At 37.8% G+C, this 19,004-nt stretch overlaps 1 protein-coding gene across 1 annotated transcript; it reads right to left on the reverse strand.

Moving 5' to 3' along the window:
• Positions 1-2,767: 2,767 nt before the first annotated feature.
• Positions 2,768-5,626, reverse strand: LOC114666071 (endonuclease domain-containing 1 protein-like; the record flags this gene model as incomplete). Its single annotated transcript, XM_028820838.2, has 2 exons — positions 2,768-3,398; positions 5,417-5,626. Coding segments are annotated over 2 exons (735 nt in total), but the record flags the coding sequence as incomplete, so codon positions are not given.
• Positions 5,627-19,004: the final 13,378 nt, after the last annotated feature.

Genomic DNA, 19,004 nt, shown 5'->3' on the forward strand with positions numbered 1-19,004 from the left:
TCACTCACAAAACATTATACTGTGCCTTCTCTCCTCTGTGATCTACTTCTGCTACTGGGGGTGTGTGCTGTGGAGCGGGTCCTTTTATATACATTGATGTTTTCATCATTGTGCTTAATTTGCTCTAAATTTCATACTTATTCAAGAAAAAAAACTGATACTAAAGACAAAAGAAATTACTAAAGCCACCACTCCCAAGGCCTACTGTACATAACATTTATTTCTTACTTCATGTTCAGTTCAGAAAGTATATTGATTATACAGAATTCTATCTGCTACCTTGCTGGTACCTTTGTCCAAAATATAACTAAGCAGTATTGTTATACTATAGCTCATATCCTTACACATTGTTTGATGCTAACAACAGGTTATTCAGACTCTAATCACCATCTGTTTCAATTTTCCTTTGCATCATACTTTTGAAAATATGACTAAATACAATTTTCACAACCCTCCTGCTCTGTCTCAACAACTCACTTTGTTCAGATATCACATTCTCTTCAGAACTGCATTATATTTTCAAACACTTCATGCCACATTATCACTAACTAATTACTTACCTGAAGAAATAGAAAATCCATTTAGAAAGCAGCAAAAGTGAATCTGGTTCATCTTAGGAATCAAGGCACTGTGCAAAAGTCCTAGACCAACAAGAATTTTTTTTATTGCTGGTTGTTAAAGCTAATTATGTAGGCTGTGGGAGATTATCTTGTGAAAAAACAAGTCTTCAAGCAAGATTAAGGTTTGGGGACCATCCCCATATATTGTCTTAAAGACAATGTGAAAATAAACGGATCAAAAGTCTTTCTCGAGTACAGTTGAACAATTTTACTCAAGAGACATGGCAATTTTATACAGAAAGGATTATGGGAACAGGAAATGGTTGACATGAAATGACGTTGGAGGCGGCAGTGAAGTGATCTGAGAGGGCCGGAAGTGACGTCATCGATGATCGCCGGCATCGACATCGTCACAGCCATTTTGATACCCGGAAGTGGAGGCAATTATTTTCCTTCTGGTTTTCTGTTGAAAGAAGAGATTCAGGTAAGTACCACGTGATGACCCTTTATCTCGCGATAGTTCGCTCACCTTTAGGCTCTTTGACTGCCTCCTAATCGCACGTGTGTGACAAAGCATTAAGTGTTATTTGCTCATGAAAACACTATCTACCATTGGAAACAGAAATGTATAGTCCAGGTTGGCACCCCAAAATTCGTCTGTTGTAGGACTACTATCTTTTCCTCAGACGACCACAGTATACATAGATGGCAATGTTGTCTCTTACCTCATGCCTAAAACTCCTAGGCGTTGGCACCTGAAGCCCTGTGTTGAAACATGTAACTTCAGGAAAAAGAATGGACCTGTGACACAATAAAAGTAATAAGACATAGAAAAAAACTCTTTGTGATAGCATAACATTGCAGGGTGGGTTTCCAAACCATCCCTTCAGGCACCACTGCAATTCCATTTATAAAGCATTCACCTGAATAGCTCACCAGGTGTAGCAGTGATGCAATTCAACAACTATATTGATATTTTGGATGGTAAGTGCAAATACTGTAGTATTTGGGTCAAAGGCTTCTCTGCATCTGAGGATAGTAAGACCTCTGAAGAGTCTCATCCTCTCAGTGGGAGTATTAAATTAAACAAACACTGAAGACTAGAGACTGTGTCTGCCTTTAATAAGTCTGCTTATTTTACTGAAAAGTAACATTTTAACTTCTGTTCATTTAAAATGTAATTGCCTGATATGTGTATTTATTATCTAAAGTTATGCTGCTTAAAGTACACATCAGGAAAACCTTTTGAGTGACACTAAATTGTTGACTCTAAACTGCACTGGTATAAGAGAATGAATGTGTTGTGTCACGCATGCGTGTCTGAGGATCACCCTCCAAGCTCTTCTCAGGTATGTGATACCACCCCAGGCCAAGAGGGGGTGCTGATGCTAACTGTCTTGTCATTTTTTTTCTGTTACACTGCTGACAAAATGCCCAGTGAGAGCAACTGACTTCAACCATTCTGGTCCCTGAGCTTTAAAAATGGTAACTACATGAATGGAGGTATCACTTGAGCAAGCAACAACCTGAGCTAAGGAGCTCCGCAAGTATTGAACAGACGAAATAATAACTAATAATTTAAAATGTGGGGACACGGCAGCACAGTGCAAGTGCTGCTGCCTTACAGTAAGAGGGTTACGTTCTGTGTGTCCCCTGCCTGGCGTTTGTATGTTTTCCTGGTGGATTCCCTCCGCATGTTTCAGTTTCCTTCCAAAGGCCTGCAGGTTACGGGATTTGGTGAGGTTTGGTGTCTTAAAGAGACAGTCAGGCTCAAAGTGAACCGCTGTGTGATGAATCGCATGGCATGAGCAAGACAGACAGCAACATCACAAAGTGCCTCAGAAACGTTTAAAGAGTAAGCCAACAAAAATCTGCCATTCAAATTTGAAAGAAAATTAACTCACAAGGCAAAAATGCAGGGCTTTATTATCTAATGTTGATTTTATTTATTTTATTCTTTATACATTAGTACATGTTATTATTTTTAACAATGCTTGATCTTCTGATTGCTTAAATCACACTATTATTTTTATTACTATATTCATTTTTACAATCTATGGAAAGCACTTTAATCTGCATGTTTGTATTAATGGTGCCATATAAATAACAGTATTATTCTTTTTAACACTATTATTATTAAAAGAACTTTAAAATCAAATATACTAGTAGGAAAAGCATGTTAGGGCTGTTCTGCAGTTCTGCATAACTCAACTTTGTGAGATCAATGACAACAGGCAATTTTGGAAATGTTATTTCTTGTAAACTTTCAACAGGATTTTAAGACAAAATCATTTGGCTGTGGGTATTTCTGCTTCAATTACAGTTATTTTCAAACAAAGTCACACTTCTCTTAGTATCACGCTCTATTTGCTCCTGTAATGTTTCAAGATTTATATCTTCTACTGCGTTGTTATCATTTTTGGCAATGTAACCAAGGAAATTTATAGGATTGTTACTGTCATTTACACAGCAAGCAGCAGTCCAGAGGTGACTAGGCACATTAACCCGATTGTTTATCTTGCTCTTTCCTCGAATCACTCCAACAATAACATATGTTCTATAACATCCATTCACAAATTGTTGCATTATTTCAGTTTCATAATGATTCCACTGTCCCTGGTTTAGTATGGTACGTTGAGGCACAATGTTAGTCAAGGTGAAAGTTGCTGTCCTGCTGTCATCATTATTGTGGTGCATACATGGACTTAGGTGACCCCGATCATATCTAGTGGCATCTACTGCTGTATAATCTTTTGATACTGCCTGACGATCTTTAGCTTCTTCGGTAGTGTTGCTTGACTCTATTACCATATTCTTTTCTCTTTTCAGATCTATGAGCTAAAATATCATGAAAAATTTAAAAAATTTAGAATGCATTGTAAATACAAATAAATATTATCTAAACATCTTCACACAAGAGAAGAAGAATGAACAATAAATAAAGGTCTTTCATAGGTCAAAATGTTACAGCTGAGAGTAGACATCACATACAGACACAGTGAAGACTGACATGTAAAATGAAACCACAGAAAAGAAGAGCAACAATCTGCCACAAGAAGAAAGACAAGGGACCAAAGGAGATCACGTTTTAGGTGACAACCAACAAAGGATCAGTTTTCTATAGATGAGATTAGCATCTAATATATAGCATCATCCAGAAAGTGGTGATAATCTCCAGTCCTTGTTTGCTTTAGTATAGACCAAGAATTCCAAATAACTCAGGGATGTCTGGTCCATTAAACACATCCCAGCAAACAGGAATGCCAGGTGCTCAGTGATCTGAATACTTTGCTAATGCAAAAATTACCCCAAGTATGGCTTTTTGGAATAGGGTAAGGAGAGGAGTTGGTGTAAGAGTGGAAGTGAGAAAGATGAGCATTTCTGTTTCTGGATTGTGGCTGTCAAAGAGAGGAGGGCAGCTCGTCCTGCTTGATTTCTTCTATGAAGATATGCCTACAATCATTTGTTAGGGCATGTCAGTGGCTTACAGGAGCTGGATATAGAGGGGCCAAGCATTTTTTGTGATCAATTTTTTCATTGCAATTAGGAAGGAAAGAAAGAAATAAAAAAAGAAAACCTATGAAAACTAAAATAATTGAAAAATTAACAATCAAGGTAAGTTGTAAAACTAAGTGACAAAAATGGGATTAGTGAGCAAATACTTTGTGTAATATATTTGAAGAATAAGGTATGAGCAATGAGCAAATTTAATCTGAACAGATGATAACTGTTTTCTTACAAGTTTTTGGGTTTTCTTCAAGGCACTCTATTTTTCGTTCAACATTGCCAAAGGGGTGCACCTTATTTTAACTGCTCATCCCACTTTGCATACTGGTTCCTGTATGGGAACAAATGCTGACTGAGTGAAAAGACTGATTACAAATAAAAGAACTTTATTGCCCAAAGAAGGAAATTCATTTGGTCATATGTGCTTGACAGTCAACCATTACTTCTTTTTCATCTTATTCTCCCCATGTTATACTTGTTTTAGAAATATAATTCTCAGTGTTTTCTATTGTAAGTGAAGACATGGTCGGGCACTTGGTAGGCACTCCCTCATTGATGCAGTTTCCCAGTTTGAATTCTATGCCTTTGTTGTTGTCTGTGAAAGGTTTACATGTTCTCCCAGTAACTGCATTTGCTTTCTTCTAGGTTCTCCAGTTTGGCCTTCAAATCTTTAAAGGTGTGCAGGTCAGGTTACCTGTGTGTGATTGTGGGTATATGTTTACACAATCTATAGTGTTGCAGGGTCCTTGGTTCAAGTTTTGCTCTCAGATTGTGTTGTTGTTTGGAACTTTGTATGTTCTCCCCATAGGGTTTCCCAGTGGCACACTGGTTTTTCTACCACATCCTCAAAGAAGGTAAGGTTAGATTAACTGGTGATTCTGAATTTGCCCTGTGTAGGTGTATCTCCATAAATGGGTCCTGCTATGTTGTGGTACTGTGCCCAGAGCTACTTCCTTCTTTGATCTTAGGTCTATCTATCTATCAGGATAGATACGTTTGTAAATAGTGTAGCGTGTTTAACAGGAAGTGAGATGTCTGAATGGACTGAAGGCCATGAATAAAAATTGACCACTATTCATACTTACCAAGAAGGCAAAATGGCCAGTGCATTTGATAAATTTACCCCATTTCAAGGTTTGCTTATTTTAAGTTTTCTCTGTGGCAATCATTGGGACATTCCTATTTAGGTGATTTAGTAAATACTATCTGTTTCACATAGTGAGCTCATGAATTTCTTTACACAAAGCTGAAATGATTGCTTTCATTGTAGTGATTTTAAGGATATCAATTCAGATTATCCAAATGGCCAAACTTACCTGGGGTTCAATGTACCAGTCGTCACTTCAGGAACCGTTACTTCCATTTGTATGTATGTAGGCAGAATATATTGGGATACGGTTTCTCGTGTCATACATTGTTGCAAAATGAACTTTGTTTTTGTAGGTTTGACAAATCCGAGCACCACCCTGTGGTATAATGCCTTTGGGTTCTGTTCCTTTGTAAAAAAAAACTGTTGCATGTAAATTGATGACGCATAACCTCACAGTTAGCCTGGGTAGTTAAACACATAAGGGTCTCCAGGATTAGCAACAGCATGTTCTCTCTTCTCTACAGGATCTGAAATCAAATAATAAATACAATAGCAGGCATCAAAGGCAAATCTATTCTGGAAAGGACATTTTATTCGTTTTAGAATGCTAATTTGGACATAGTCTGCAAACATTTTAATGATTCAATAGGAAGACCAGTATTCTGAAAGACTGACTTTACTGATCATATTTCCATTGCAGGATATCAATAGTATAAATGTACACCAGAAACTAAACATCTCCCTTCTTCCTCCACTGTCACAGTTACCTGGAAGAACTCACATTAAGTCTGTCTCCAGCAACCTGGGAACTCTATGCCAGAAAATACCACCCTGAAGAAAATGTTCAATGTCATCAGCTACAATAGCATAAAATAATGCTACTTCTTCCACTGCTACTGCTTTATGTCTAGCATACCTTTACTTGAAACACCAAGTAGGCAGTTCAAATTCCGGTAACATCATTTGGCAATTCTTTGTCTTTTCTTTAATTGATTCCACCACTATTGCTAACCATGGCTGAGCATCTTCCATTCTCATTTTTGTCACATCAACTGTAAAGACCCAGGTACCCACCAGAGAGTGAGGTATAAGGTGACTAGAAAACATAATCTATGTGCTGTGCAATATCGTAGGAAGCCAAGAAGAAGAAGAAGGAGGGTGGCTGACTCACCTAAATAAACAAGACTTTTGACTTTACTTAATGGGAGCGACCATGGACCCCCAGACATTTATTTTCCCTGGGAATGCTGGTTTTGTTTCATCTTCTCAACTGCCAACTAACAAAAATCTACATCTCAATGTTTTACAGAAAGGAGCAGAACTTTATTGGAAGAGGAATATCTTTTCTTGTAAAAAGTAGACCTTTACACAGCTTTCTATGCTGAAATAGTCTGCTTTGTTAAAACAAATCCTGTTACTTGGCTGCTGAAAATGTACCATGTATTTTAATACTTTATTACTTAATTAGTTTAAGTAGAAAGTGTAATAAGTTCTGTGGCATTGTAAGTTTAGACTTTTAGTAATGCTGCTGTGGGGTAGCCTTCTGATGCTCTTTATTACAAGTATTAAACTGGCCTAATTTATGTAGCACACATTACATCTTTATTTCGTAGCAGATATACAAGATTATTTTACATTTGTCTTTTCTATTGAACCCTGTAACAGTTTCAAGATGTCAGTAACATGTACAGTGTATAAAATTTTGAAACATATCTATTAGGACAACAAGATCAGAGCTGGGAGTCTGAATAAAACAGTATTTTATTATTCTGAATCCTGGTGACTTCAATCTGGGAATGCTACATTGAAAAAACTTCTAAAGGAATGTTCTTTTTGAGGACACAAGGAGCTGGCCCTTCTGTATTCAAATGTTAAACGCCTTTAAATGTAAATTTAAGACACAATCTGAGCACCTCTTACTTCCACCTACAAGCCCGCTACTGACAACAGCAGCTCTCTATTTATTTATTTTTTTTTTGCTGAACTTCTGCAAAAGTTTTCATTTCCCTTTGGGGACACATAAAGTATGTCTATTTACAGTAGCATGGACAAATCTGGGCAAATCGGTCAAAATGTCTGTTACTGCTAATAGCTAATGGGCGGCACGGTGGCGCAGTGGGTAGAGCTGCTGCCTCGCAGTTAGGAGACCCGGGTTCGCTTTCTGGGTCCTCCCTGTGTGGAGTTTGCATGTTCTCCCCGTGTCTGCGTGGGTTTCCTCCGGGTGCTCCGGTTTCCTCCCACAGTCCAAAGACATGCAGGTTAGGTGGACTGGTGATTCTAAATTGGCCCTAGTGTGTGCTTGGTGTGTGTGTGTGTGTGTGTGTGCGCCCTGCAGTGGGCTGGCACCCTGCCCGGGGTTTATTGCACCTTGTGTTGGCTGGGATTGGCTCTAGCAGACCCCCGTGACCCTGTAGTTAGGATATAGCGGGTTGGATAATGGATGGATGGATGTTAATAGCCAAGCAAGTAGAATATTACCTGATTTTCAAAAGATTTAAAGTTAAAGATGAAACATTCTGTTCAGCATTTTATGTAAGATTAGCATATTATTTTTGTTTTGTACAATTGTAGAGTGAAAAAAGGAATGGAGCATCAAGCAAATGTTTTGACATCCCAAGAGCTTTGAGGTTTCAGATGACTTTTCTCACGGTTGCAGACCTTAATTAGCTCAGTAGGGCTATTGCTTGTTCACAATGTTCATTAGGAAAGGCCAAGTGATGAGATTTCAAATCTGTGTAAAACACCTGGACTACTCAAATCTTGTCACAACAATCATCAGCCATGGGCTCCTCTAAAGAGCTGCCTAGCACTCTGAAAATTTAAATAACTGTTGCCCACAAAGCAGGAGAAGGCTACAAGAAGATACAATACAATACAATACAGTTTATTTTTGTATAGCCCAAAATCACACAAGATAACAAAGTGTTTTTAGTTAACCGTTTACTCAGCTTGTAATGCAATTAAGAGATGGCAGTAAACAGGAATGGTGGAGGTCAAGTTGAGGTCTATAATACCAAGAAACCTTCAGAGCTAATACGATTGCTAGAAAAGCAAATCAAATCCCCAGTTTGAAGATTTATCAGACACGGGAGTGGTGGTGCAACACCTGTGCAGATATGACCTTCATGGAAGAGAAATTAACAAAAAAAATTCCTTTGGTGTATCCTCATCACAAAATTCAACATTAAAAGTTTGAAACTGGACATTTAAACAAGCCTGATGCATTTTGGAATCAAGTCGTATGGATTGATGAAGTCAAGGTACAATCTTTTGTCCACAAGGTGCAACAGACATATTTGGAGAAAAAGGGCATGGAATTACATGAAAAGAACACCTCTCTGATGTTAAGCAACGTGGTGGACCAATCATGATTTGCTGCAGTCTTTGACATGGGGAACACTTTACTGGTAGACGGAAGAATGTCTTCAATTAAATACTGGCACACAAACAACAACAAACATCATACCATCTGTAAAAAAGCTGAAGATGAAAAGAGGATGGCTTGTACAGCAGGATAATTATTCAAACAACACCTCATAATCCACAATAGACTACTTCAGGAGGTCCAAGCTGATAGTTTTGGTATGTGCCTTACAGTCTCCTGACCTAAACATCATCAAAGATTATCCTCTGATGAAGACCCCTGGCAGGGGTTGAAAGCTCAGGAATAAAAAGTACTTTATGATACATGATTCATTTTTTCTCCCTTTGTAGATCTCCAGCTGCAAATATATATATATATATATATCCATCCATCCATTTTCCAACCCGCTGAATCCGAACACAGGGTCACGGGGGTCTGCTGGAGCCAATCCCAGCCAACACAGGGCACAAGGCAGGGAACCAATCCCGGGCAGGGTGCCAACCCACCGCAGGACACACACAAACACACCCACACACCAAGCACACACTAGGGCCAATTTAGAATCGCCAATCCACCTAACCTGCATGTCTTTGGACTGTGGGAGGAAACCGGAGCGCCCGGAGGAAACCCACGCAGACACGGGGAGAACATGCAAACTCCACGCAGGGAGGACCCAGGAATCGAACCCAGGTCCCCAGGTCTCCCAACTGCGAGGCAGCAGCGCTACCCACTGCACCACCGTGCCGCCCTATATATATATATATATATATACTGTAATTCTATAATAATAGAATGCAAAAAAAAACACTGAGGGCTTGTTACTCACCAGTTACCGTGAAAAAGAAATTTCCAGTGCTCTTCAGAGGAGTGCGTGGTTCAAGTCTGTGATGCAGAGCAAAGCACAGAGCTTGTATTAATAAAGTAGAGTTTATGGGTATTTATTGGAAACTTTTCTTATGCAATATTGGTTAGAACAGAATTTAGAAATGATATCTAAAGATCACAGCTTGACAGATGGTCCAGAAGACTTACATATAATAGATGATGACATCTAATAAAAGGAAGTGCTCTGGGTCACGGGGTCAGATAACTATACTGTATAAACAAATCCCACTATCTAGAGAACCATCTCTACCTCAAACCACTTGCCTTTGTCCACCATATTAGCAGTATTTTCACATTTCAAAAATGTGGATTTTTCTGTTTCTCTTAGGGTCTTTACATAGTATACATACAATAATAAATAAATCTTAATCTTAATAAAAACTATTCAGAATTTCTGCATTTCCATATATTCTTTATATAAAATAGATATCAAAAGTCTCAAGACCCTTATTGAAATGTCAGCTTATGTAATGTAATTGATGAAGTTGAGAGAATCACATTTAGAATGTCAAAATGTTTTACATTCAAAAACGGGTAACTGACAATGTTTAATTAAAAATCAAATGAATAACGTACAGAAACAATGGAGAAAAATGAAAACATTTGGGGGTTTGGTTGAGTAAGTGTGCATACCCACACTTTAAAAGCTCATTTTGATTGTGTTCAGATTTAAGCAGTGTAAAAAATAAGCCAAAAAAGACAGATAAAGTGTTGGGTTCCCTGGGGAAGCCCCATTTAATTTCATGGATGTCCAATGAACAAAGAAAGAAAAATATCACCCAATAGGTGCAGAATGCCGGTAACAAGAGTTTAAGAAGGCTTGTTTCATCTGGAAGCTCCAGACTCCCTGCAAGCTGATTTGATGCTGAACATTAACTTTTGGTGGGACATTGGTTTGTATACTGGAGGTACTGGAAGAAGGAGAGTTTAGTGCATTGGGGTGGAAGTGACTGTTGGATTCTCCTCCATCATAAACAAAAAAGCAGATATGTGGTTAGTGCTTGCTTAACACCCTTACTCTTCCTCCATTCATCACTAATCTAGTCCTCATGAGACAGGTAATTTGCATTCACCTTACTTCAGTTAAAATGATTCTAAGTGTCCCTCAATAAAACCAATTGCAAAGAGAGAAAAATGTAAAAGAGTTTTAGGTGTAGCTGGGAGTCAACAACAACAATAACATTTATTTATATAGCACATTTTCATACAAATGATGTAGCTCAAAGTGCCTTACAAGATGAAGAAAGGAAAAAGAAAAAATATAAAAATAAATTTAGGCAATACTGATTAACAAAGAATAAAGTAAGGTCTGATGGCCAGGGAGGACAGAAAAAAACAACAAAAAAAAACTCCAGACTGCTGGAGAAAAAAAAAACAAAATCTGCAGGAGTTCCGAGGCCACGAGGCCACCCAACGCCCACTGTGCATTCTACCTAACATAAATGACTTCCATCAGTCGGGTTTTCAGGCTTCACATGGAAGAGTTAGATGATCATGGTCATGTGGACCTCTGGCCTTCAGTTCATTAGTGTATGGACAGCACAGTGCTTTGATTGGGTGGTGGTGGTGCAGATCGCCACCACAGAAAACTGGAAAAAGAACATCAGAGAAAGTAGGGGTTAGTATGGATTTCAGAGACTATGAAAAAAAAAAAAGATAATTTAATGCAAATAAAGAATATCAGGGTTACACTAAAATGAAGCCATGAGAAATCCATGTTAAAATAATGAGGTTTTAGCAGTTTTTTAAAGTGCTCTACTGTATTTCCCTGATGAATTTCTATCAGTAAGCTATTCCAGATTTGAGGTGCATAATAGCAGAAGGCCGCCTCACCACTTCTTTTAAGTTTTGCTCTCAGAATAATAAGCAGACACTCATTTGAAGATCTATAGTTACGATTTGGAGTGTAAGGTGAAAGGCATTCTGAAATTTAAAATGGAGCAGATTATTTAAGGCTTTGTAAACCAAAAGCAGTATTTTAAAGTCAATTCTAAATGACATGGTTAACCAATGTAGTGACATCAAAACTGGAGAGATTTGCTCGGATTTTCTTTTCCTAGTCAAGATTCTCGCGGCTGCATTCTGCACTCGTTGCAATCGATTGATGCCTTTTTTGGGTGGTCCTGAGAGGAGTGCGTTACAGTAATCTGGCCAACTGAAAACAAAAGCGTGAACTAATTTTTCAGCATCTTGCAATGTTATAAGGGGTCTAATTTTTGGTATATATCTTAAGTGAAAAAATGGTGTCCTGGGTAATCTGATTAATATAAGATTTAAAACTTACGTCAGAGTCAATAATTACCCATAAATTCTTTACTTCTGTGTTGACTTTTTAACACAATTGATCAAGTTTATTTCTCATACCCTCATTATATCTATTTTTGCCAATCACTAAGATTTCGGTTTTCACCTTATTTAGTTTGAGAAAATTACTACACTTCCATTCAGAAACACAAGTAAGGCATTGTGTCAGTGAATCAAGAGAGTCGGGGTCATCAGGCACTATTGATAAATACATTTGTATGTCATCAGCATAGCTGTAGTAGCTCAAGTTATGCCCCGAGATAATCTGACCTAACAGAAGCATGTAAATTGAAAAGAGCAGCGGACCCAGGATAGAGCCTTGTGAAACATCATACAGAATATTATGTGTCTTTGAAGTATAATTTCCACAACTAACAAAGAATTTTCTACCTGTTAAGTAAGAGTCAAACCAGTTTAAAACACTGCCAGAGATGCCCCCCATTGACTAAGGCAATTTCTAAGAATATTGTGATCAATGGCATCAAATGTGGCACTCAGATCTAAGAGGATGAGAACAGATAAACGGCCTCTGTCTGCATTTAATCGCAAGTCATTTACTACTTGTAAACTTCTTGTTCTAATGTTTATTCAAGTGATCATTTAGCTGCATTTTACTTAAGAAAGGAAGGTTAGAAATAGGTCTAAAACTTTGAAAAACAGAGGAGTCAAGATTATTTTTCTTGAGCAGGGGTTTAACAAGAGCACTCTTAAGACAGTCTGAGAAGATCCCCATATGTAATAGTGAAGAACACACTCAGAACACACTCAGTTAGCACATCAGATACTTCTTTGAAAAAACTGGTTGGTATTGGGTCAAGGACACAGGTGGAGGTTTTCAGTTGAGATATTATTCTACATAGATCAGGCAAATCTATATTGGTGAAAGAATTGCATTTGCTTAAAATGGAATACCGGGGTTTAATAGGATCAGTATTGGGGGGATGTACTATATTATTTCTAATATCATTAATTTTGTGATTAAAAAATATAGCAAAAGCCTCACAAGTTTCACTGGAAGTTCTTCGGAGGCATTCCATTGAGTGACCTGAGTTTAGCAAATGATCAATTGTAGAGAATAAATTTATATATATAAATAAATTTATTTATACGTTTAGTGAAATAACACTGCCTCTCAAGACGGACTATGTTGTTGTATTGTGTTATTTTAGGCTTCAATATCTCATAGTGGATAATCAATTTAGTTTTTCTCCATTTATGCTCAGCTCTCCGACATGTTTTCTTTAAATCAGACACTCTTTGGGTCTTCCATGGTGTTACAGTGCTGGAGGATTTTTTAACTGTCTTTTCAGGAGCGACTATGTCAGTGGCAGCTCTCACTTAAGTATTAAAATTTTCCACCTTACTATTTACATTATCCTCATTATTGCAGTAGCACGACAAACGGACTGGTTGCTTAAAATATTTGTAAACTTTGAAGCTGCAGATGAATCAAAGAAGCGTTTTTTAAGAATATGCATCTGATTCATTTTATCTATCAATATTTCTGTATTAAACAGTAAGAGAAAATGGTCTGATAAATCAATATCCACGATCTGCTTCATATCAACTTTTAGTCCTTTAGTAATCACTAAATCCAACGTATGCCCTGCTTTGTGTGTTGGCTGACTAAAGTGCTGGCTCAAATCAAAAGAGTCCAGGAGGTTCATGAATTCTTTTGCTTTCGGGTCACATTGATTATAAATATGAAAATTAAAGTTGCCAACTATTACAAACGTGTCATAGTTCGTACAGTAATTATAATTAACACTAAGTCTGAGAGTTCCTCAAAGAAAGACACATTGTATTTAGGAGGTCTGTACATGGACAGTACTTGAGACTGAAAAACAACATGAATAACTATGTCAAGATTCTTAAAAGACTTGAATGTGCCAAAGCCAACATCTTTACACTTTAACCGGCTGAAATAAATATTTGCTAAACTGTCGCCTTTTTTACCTTGGCGATCCACATGAGTAAGGCTGTAATTCAGAGGTGTAGATTCAATTAAAACAGCCACACCATCAGGACTAAGCCACATTTCACTTAATGCAATAAAATCGATTTTCCTATCAGTAATAAGATTGTTGATGGTGTCACATATGTGCGCATGGGAGGCAGCTAAATGGCTTGAATGAGGGCAATTCCGAATCTGACCGGGATGTGGCAGAGTGCACTGATTCTTTTTCTCGCTTTCCTTTATACCATTTACGGGAAATTCCACCTGGCCCTGTTGATGTCACTTCCGGGTCCGAACTTATAGATGAAGACCTTTCCAGTTCCAGCCCCCTTGATGTCATATCCGGGTTCGAGCCTATGGATGAAGACCCTTACGATCCCAGCCCTTCTGACGTCACTTCCTATCCTGATCTTTAAAAGCCTCCACCTTTTCCCTATTCCCTTAGTTCTGTTTTGGACTCCTGTTTGTGCACATCAGTGCTATCATTTATTTACAATTTGCAGCCAGGATACAGAATATATGGGTGGCTGCCCCAAACCTTGCTATGGCTCTTTGTGGAGTTTATTACAATGGAAAACGTATTGTTGGTTAACACTCTAACACTTAATAAAGCCTATATTTACTGTCTCAGAAGAGCAGAACTGAATTGTCGGAGTGTTACGGCTGTTCAAAATTGTAATTAAGTTATTTGTATTAGCGCCACTTTGTGTGGATTTTTTATTTAATCTATAGTCTGTTTTTTATAGTTTTAATAAAGTGCACATCTAAAGGTGAAATAGTAATTAAATTCTTCACATTTATGCTGCACTGTCTGGATTTTTTACATGAACTCAGGTTGATTATTAAAGTATTGATGCAGTGTACTTTTGAGGAAGAGTTTGTTACAAAGTTATTATGTCCTAGCAAAGCATTATGGAAAGAATTAGAATGAAAAGGACATAGTCAAGAAAGATGAATCAATGCCCCCATTGATTGCTGTGTGGCAATGCACTGGTCTCAATAAGGCCTGGAAACCATAAAGGTTTAAGATGGAGGCAGGTCATGTTCTTCTTTATCCATGTTGTAGTCCTTCTGACTGTAGAGGAAAAAGGACAAACAACATAGCCATGGTGCCACCTTGAAATCATATATAAAAATAGTGTATTTAAACAATAACAATCTGTGGCCATAATGAAACGCATATGATGCAGACCTTTGCCTATACTGGGCATGAGCGCATTGGTGGAAAACTCCTTGAAGGAACCAAATATAGTGAAAAATTTAAAACCCTGAGAAAATCAAATTCCTGTGTGCTATCAAAAATATCAGTATGTGTTGGACTCTAGTAGCACATTTGCAAGATAGAAATAGAAAAAAATTCTTTAAGGAGCCACACCAATTTCCCCATTGTCACATTAATGCACTGTTTACAGCTGAAAGTCTTAATAGTCTTTAGAACAAGAGGAGATCATCTTGTCATTAAATGAATATACAGGAAATATGGAAGTGATAATTACCAAAATATTAAATAAATAAATGCCTACCAGCAATTGTCTATATATTTACTTTACTGCATTTTGCTTTCATGTGTCCTGCAGTCCTATGAGCTCGGCTGCACTTTGTCCACTTTGTCATGCTACTGCTTATCCTTCTGCATCTAAATTGTGTTTTATACAATTTGAATGCTGGTTACTTTTGCAAAATGCAAATAATTTACCAGTTACTATAGTGTTGCGATAAATCCCATTGCCATTTAATAAAAAGGGCAGTTTTCAATAGTAAAACTAAGTGGTCCATCCATTTTCCAACCTGCTGAATCTGACCACAGGGGTCTGCTGGAGCCAATCCCAGCCAACACAGGGCGCAAGGCAGGAACCAATCCTGGACAGGGCACCAACCCACTGCAGGACACACACCCCAAGCACACACTAGGGACATGTTAGAATTTCCAATCCACCTAATCTGCATGTCTTTGGACTGTGGGAGGAAACTGGAGCACCCGGAGGAAACCCACGCAGACACGGGAAGAACATACAATAATATCACACAACATCCGGATTCTTTACCTTCTCACCTTTACTCAACTGATTTTTGAAATTTCCTTATGTCCTTTTTTAATGAAAAAATCCAGAAGATTCATCAGTCTCTTGGTATGGATTCCTCCAGTACTTCATTTGAACTTCACCCACCAGCTCACTTATTTTCCTCTTTTCAGCTTCCAACTTTCTCAAAAATCTCAGATCTTGTCTGTAAGTCTAAGCCATCCACCTGTCAACTGGACCCCCTCCCTACAGTTGTGGTCAAAGCCTGCCTCCCCTCTCTGGTCCCTCTTATTTCTACTATAATCCACTCTTCTCTCACTACTGGTTCTGTTCCTTCCTCTTTTAAAACTGCTGAAATAACCCCAATACTGAAAAAACCTGGTGTCGATCCAACTAATTTCAGTAAATTTCGTCCTATTTCTAATCTACCCTTCATTTCCAAAATTCTTGAAAAAATACTGGCTATTCAACTTCATTCTCATTTATCTCAAAATAATCTGTATGAACAGTTCCAGTCTGGTTTTTGTCCCCAACACAGTACAGAAATGGCACTTATAAAAATTACTAATGACCTCCTTATGGCAGCTGATTCTGGTTTAATTACTATTCTCATCCTAATTGATCTGAGTGCAGCCTTTGACACTATTTGTCTCCATAGATTATCTTCGATTGGCATTACCCACGCTCCACTAGATTGGTTCAGATCCGACCTCTCAGGCCGCACTCAGTTTGTTCAGCTTAAAATTTTCACATCCCAACCCACCAGTGTTACTTCAGGTGTGCCCCAGGGCTCTGTCCCGGGGCCCCTCCTTTTCATTATTTACCTCCTTCCCCTTGGTAATATCTTTTGTAAATATAACATTAGCTTCCACTTTTATGCTGATGACACCCAGCTCTATCTCACTAGCAAACCTACTGTAACCAAATAAGACTTAACAAGAGAACCACGTAATGATGGCAACTGTGAAAGAAAGAAAATTTCCATTACAAAAGGAAAACACAAATAATAAAAGTATTTTTAAAAAACAAAGCATAAAAAATAACTTTAAATTCTGCTAGAGTAAAAATCTTGTATAATTATATCTAAAGACAATAAAAAATGTAATAAAATATTTTAACACAGTTTACTATGTTGCTTTGTATAGTGTTTTTTGTTATTGTAGCATATTGTATTGAGACTCACCTTGTCTCATTAGTCAGGCTATTTTGCCACACTATATACTTATATGCGGATGAGATGACAATAAAACCTGACATTTCTTGAAAAGTGAAAGGCAAAGTAATTATAATAGCACCTAGAAAATAATCTGCAAAAATAAAATGTTTGTAATGAATGAACTACAGAAGCTGTGCACCGCCATCTTAAATAGGCATAGCAACTTTAAACAAAATGGCCATGTCAAGGTCACCACAAAATGGTAACATCCCAGCAAAATGTAGTGTTTTCACTATAATAATAATAAAACAATAAATGTTAATTTAAATAAAGATTCTAATGCCAAAATGCACATATGAAACACCTGTGTTATAACATTTATATGAGCTCCCCTTGCTTTATAATGTGCTTTTCTGTGGTATTAGAAACACAAAATATTGAACAGACATCTGTGCTGGCTCCAAAGTTTGGTGAGGCTCTTCTGCATTCGCAGAGTCCAAAATGTTTTCTTTCCTGCTTTCCTTGCAGTTACCCTGTTCTTTATTTTTTATGGGCATGCATCGTTCTTCAGTTTGCGTATTGTTGTTCACTCTACCAATAGTCCACCTCTATGACAGTCATTTTAAAAGCGTTTGGTCATAGCAAGTGTAAAAAGTTGTAGACCTCTATTATTGAGTTCCTCAAGCTGTCACACTACACAGATGAGGATTAAGGTAGCTCTCTGTGACTATCTACAAACTCACTGCAATTTTCTTAAGATTATGTAAATGAAGTCTGCATTTAAAAATGACGCAGGAAAGGTCTTGTAGTGTAATGCTGGTCTAAGATAGCTAAGTAGTCCAGTCTTTGACCCACTGCTTTTACAACTTCAGGTACAAGAGATTTTCTCTGGGAGCGGTTTCTGTAGTTCTGGGTTCTGCTCCCTCTCCTTCTGTTGCCGACTTTTGTCCAATTAATCAGACAATGATAAAGGAGAGGCTATCTAGTTAGGGTTTCCCAGCAAGCAAACTCAATCTTGTTCTGACACAAGGATTCCATAAACCTAAAGACTAGCAGGGGTCATTACCAGAACACTGATTTCATGTGGGACAAGTTCAATAAGAAATCAGAGTCGAAGGAGCCTGGCCAGAAAGTACCATCACATCTTTCATATCATACTGTGAAATTCCTGGGCATGCCCACTCAAAACAAGATGTTGAGTCATGTCAGTGGTGCCACAAAATGGCAGAGACCAGCAAAATAAAATCAATACATAACATTAAATAATATTAGCAAAGCTCAAATCAAAATATACAAGGTGTTAAAGATCACCATAACATTCTCTGAAGTAGAAAACCTTAGAAAATGTTATGTAAAAGTTTGCAAAAAATGGAAATGTATCACGCCAGATGAGGGTACTCTTCAATTTCTAGAACTGATGAGCTTTGACCAGGCTCATTTTTCTATTGTAATGAACTGTTTAATGTACATATTGTCACATTTGTGAGATTAGGAGACAACTAAAGGGCCTGAATAATAGTAATTTCCTGCCTGACCAGGTTCGGTAAAGTGCACTAATTGTCTCTCTCAATCCCTTACAGACCATTCTCAGGAAATCCTGCCCAGTTCCAGCACCACCATTGATGTCACTTCCTGTTCCGGTTCCGCTGATGATGTCACTTCTGTTCTCGGTATTGTTGATGATGTCATTTCTGGTTCCGGCCCTAATGACACAACTTCCTCCATTTGTATTTAAAAGCTGCCATTTTAAGGTAGCAACTGAGATCTGTTTTGGACTCAGTCTTTTGAATATCTCTGTTCAATTATTTTTAAACTCTTGCAGCCAGGATATAATATACAGGTGGCTGCCCCAAATGTTTTTCATGTCTCATCATGATTTTGTGGCAATATATTCTCATCTACAGAGCCTGAGCAGATATCTGATTAAAAAAAGAAATTCAATAAAAAAGGAATTTCTTGTAATTAAAGAGCTGAAATGAGAATCAATGGAGACAGAGAAGTCTGCCTGTTAAACTGGTGAATAACATAAAGTACTGAAGTATCAACTTAAGTGAAATGCCTGAGGGGGCTGCATAGGACATTTTCAAATAAGATTAACAGGACGAGGCGCAAAACAGCCCTTCAAGAGAAGGATTAAGGGGTTATAGATTCACAAGAATG

The sequence above is a fragment of the Erpetoichthys calabaricus genome, chromosome 1, assembly GCF_900747795.2.
Source record: "Erpetoichthys calabaricus chromosome 1, fErpCal1.3, whole genome shotgun sequence".
Lineage (NCBI taxonomy): Eukaryota > Metazoa > Chordata > Cladistia > Polypteriformes > Polypteridae > Erpetoichthys > Erpetoichthys calabaricus.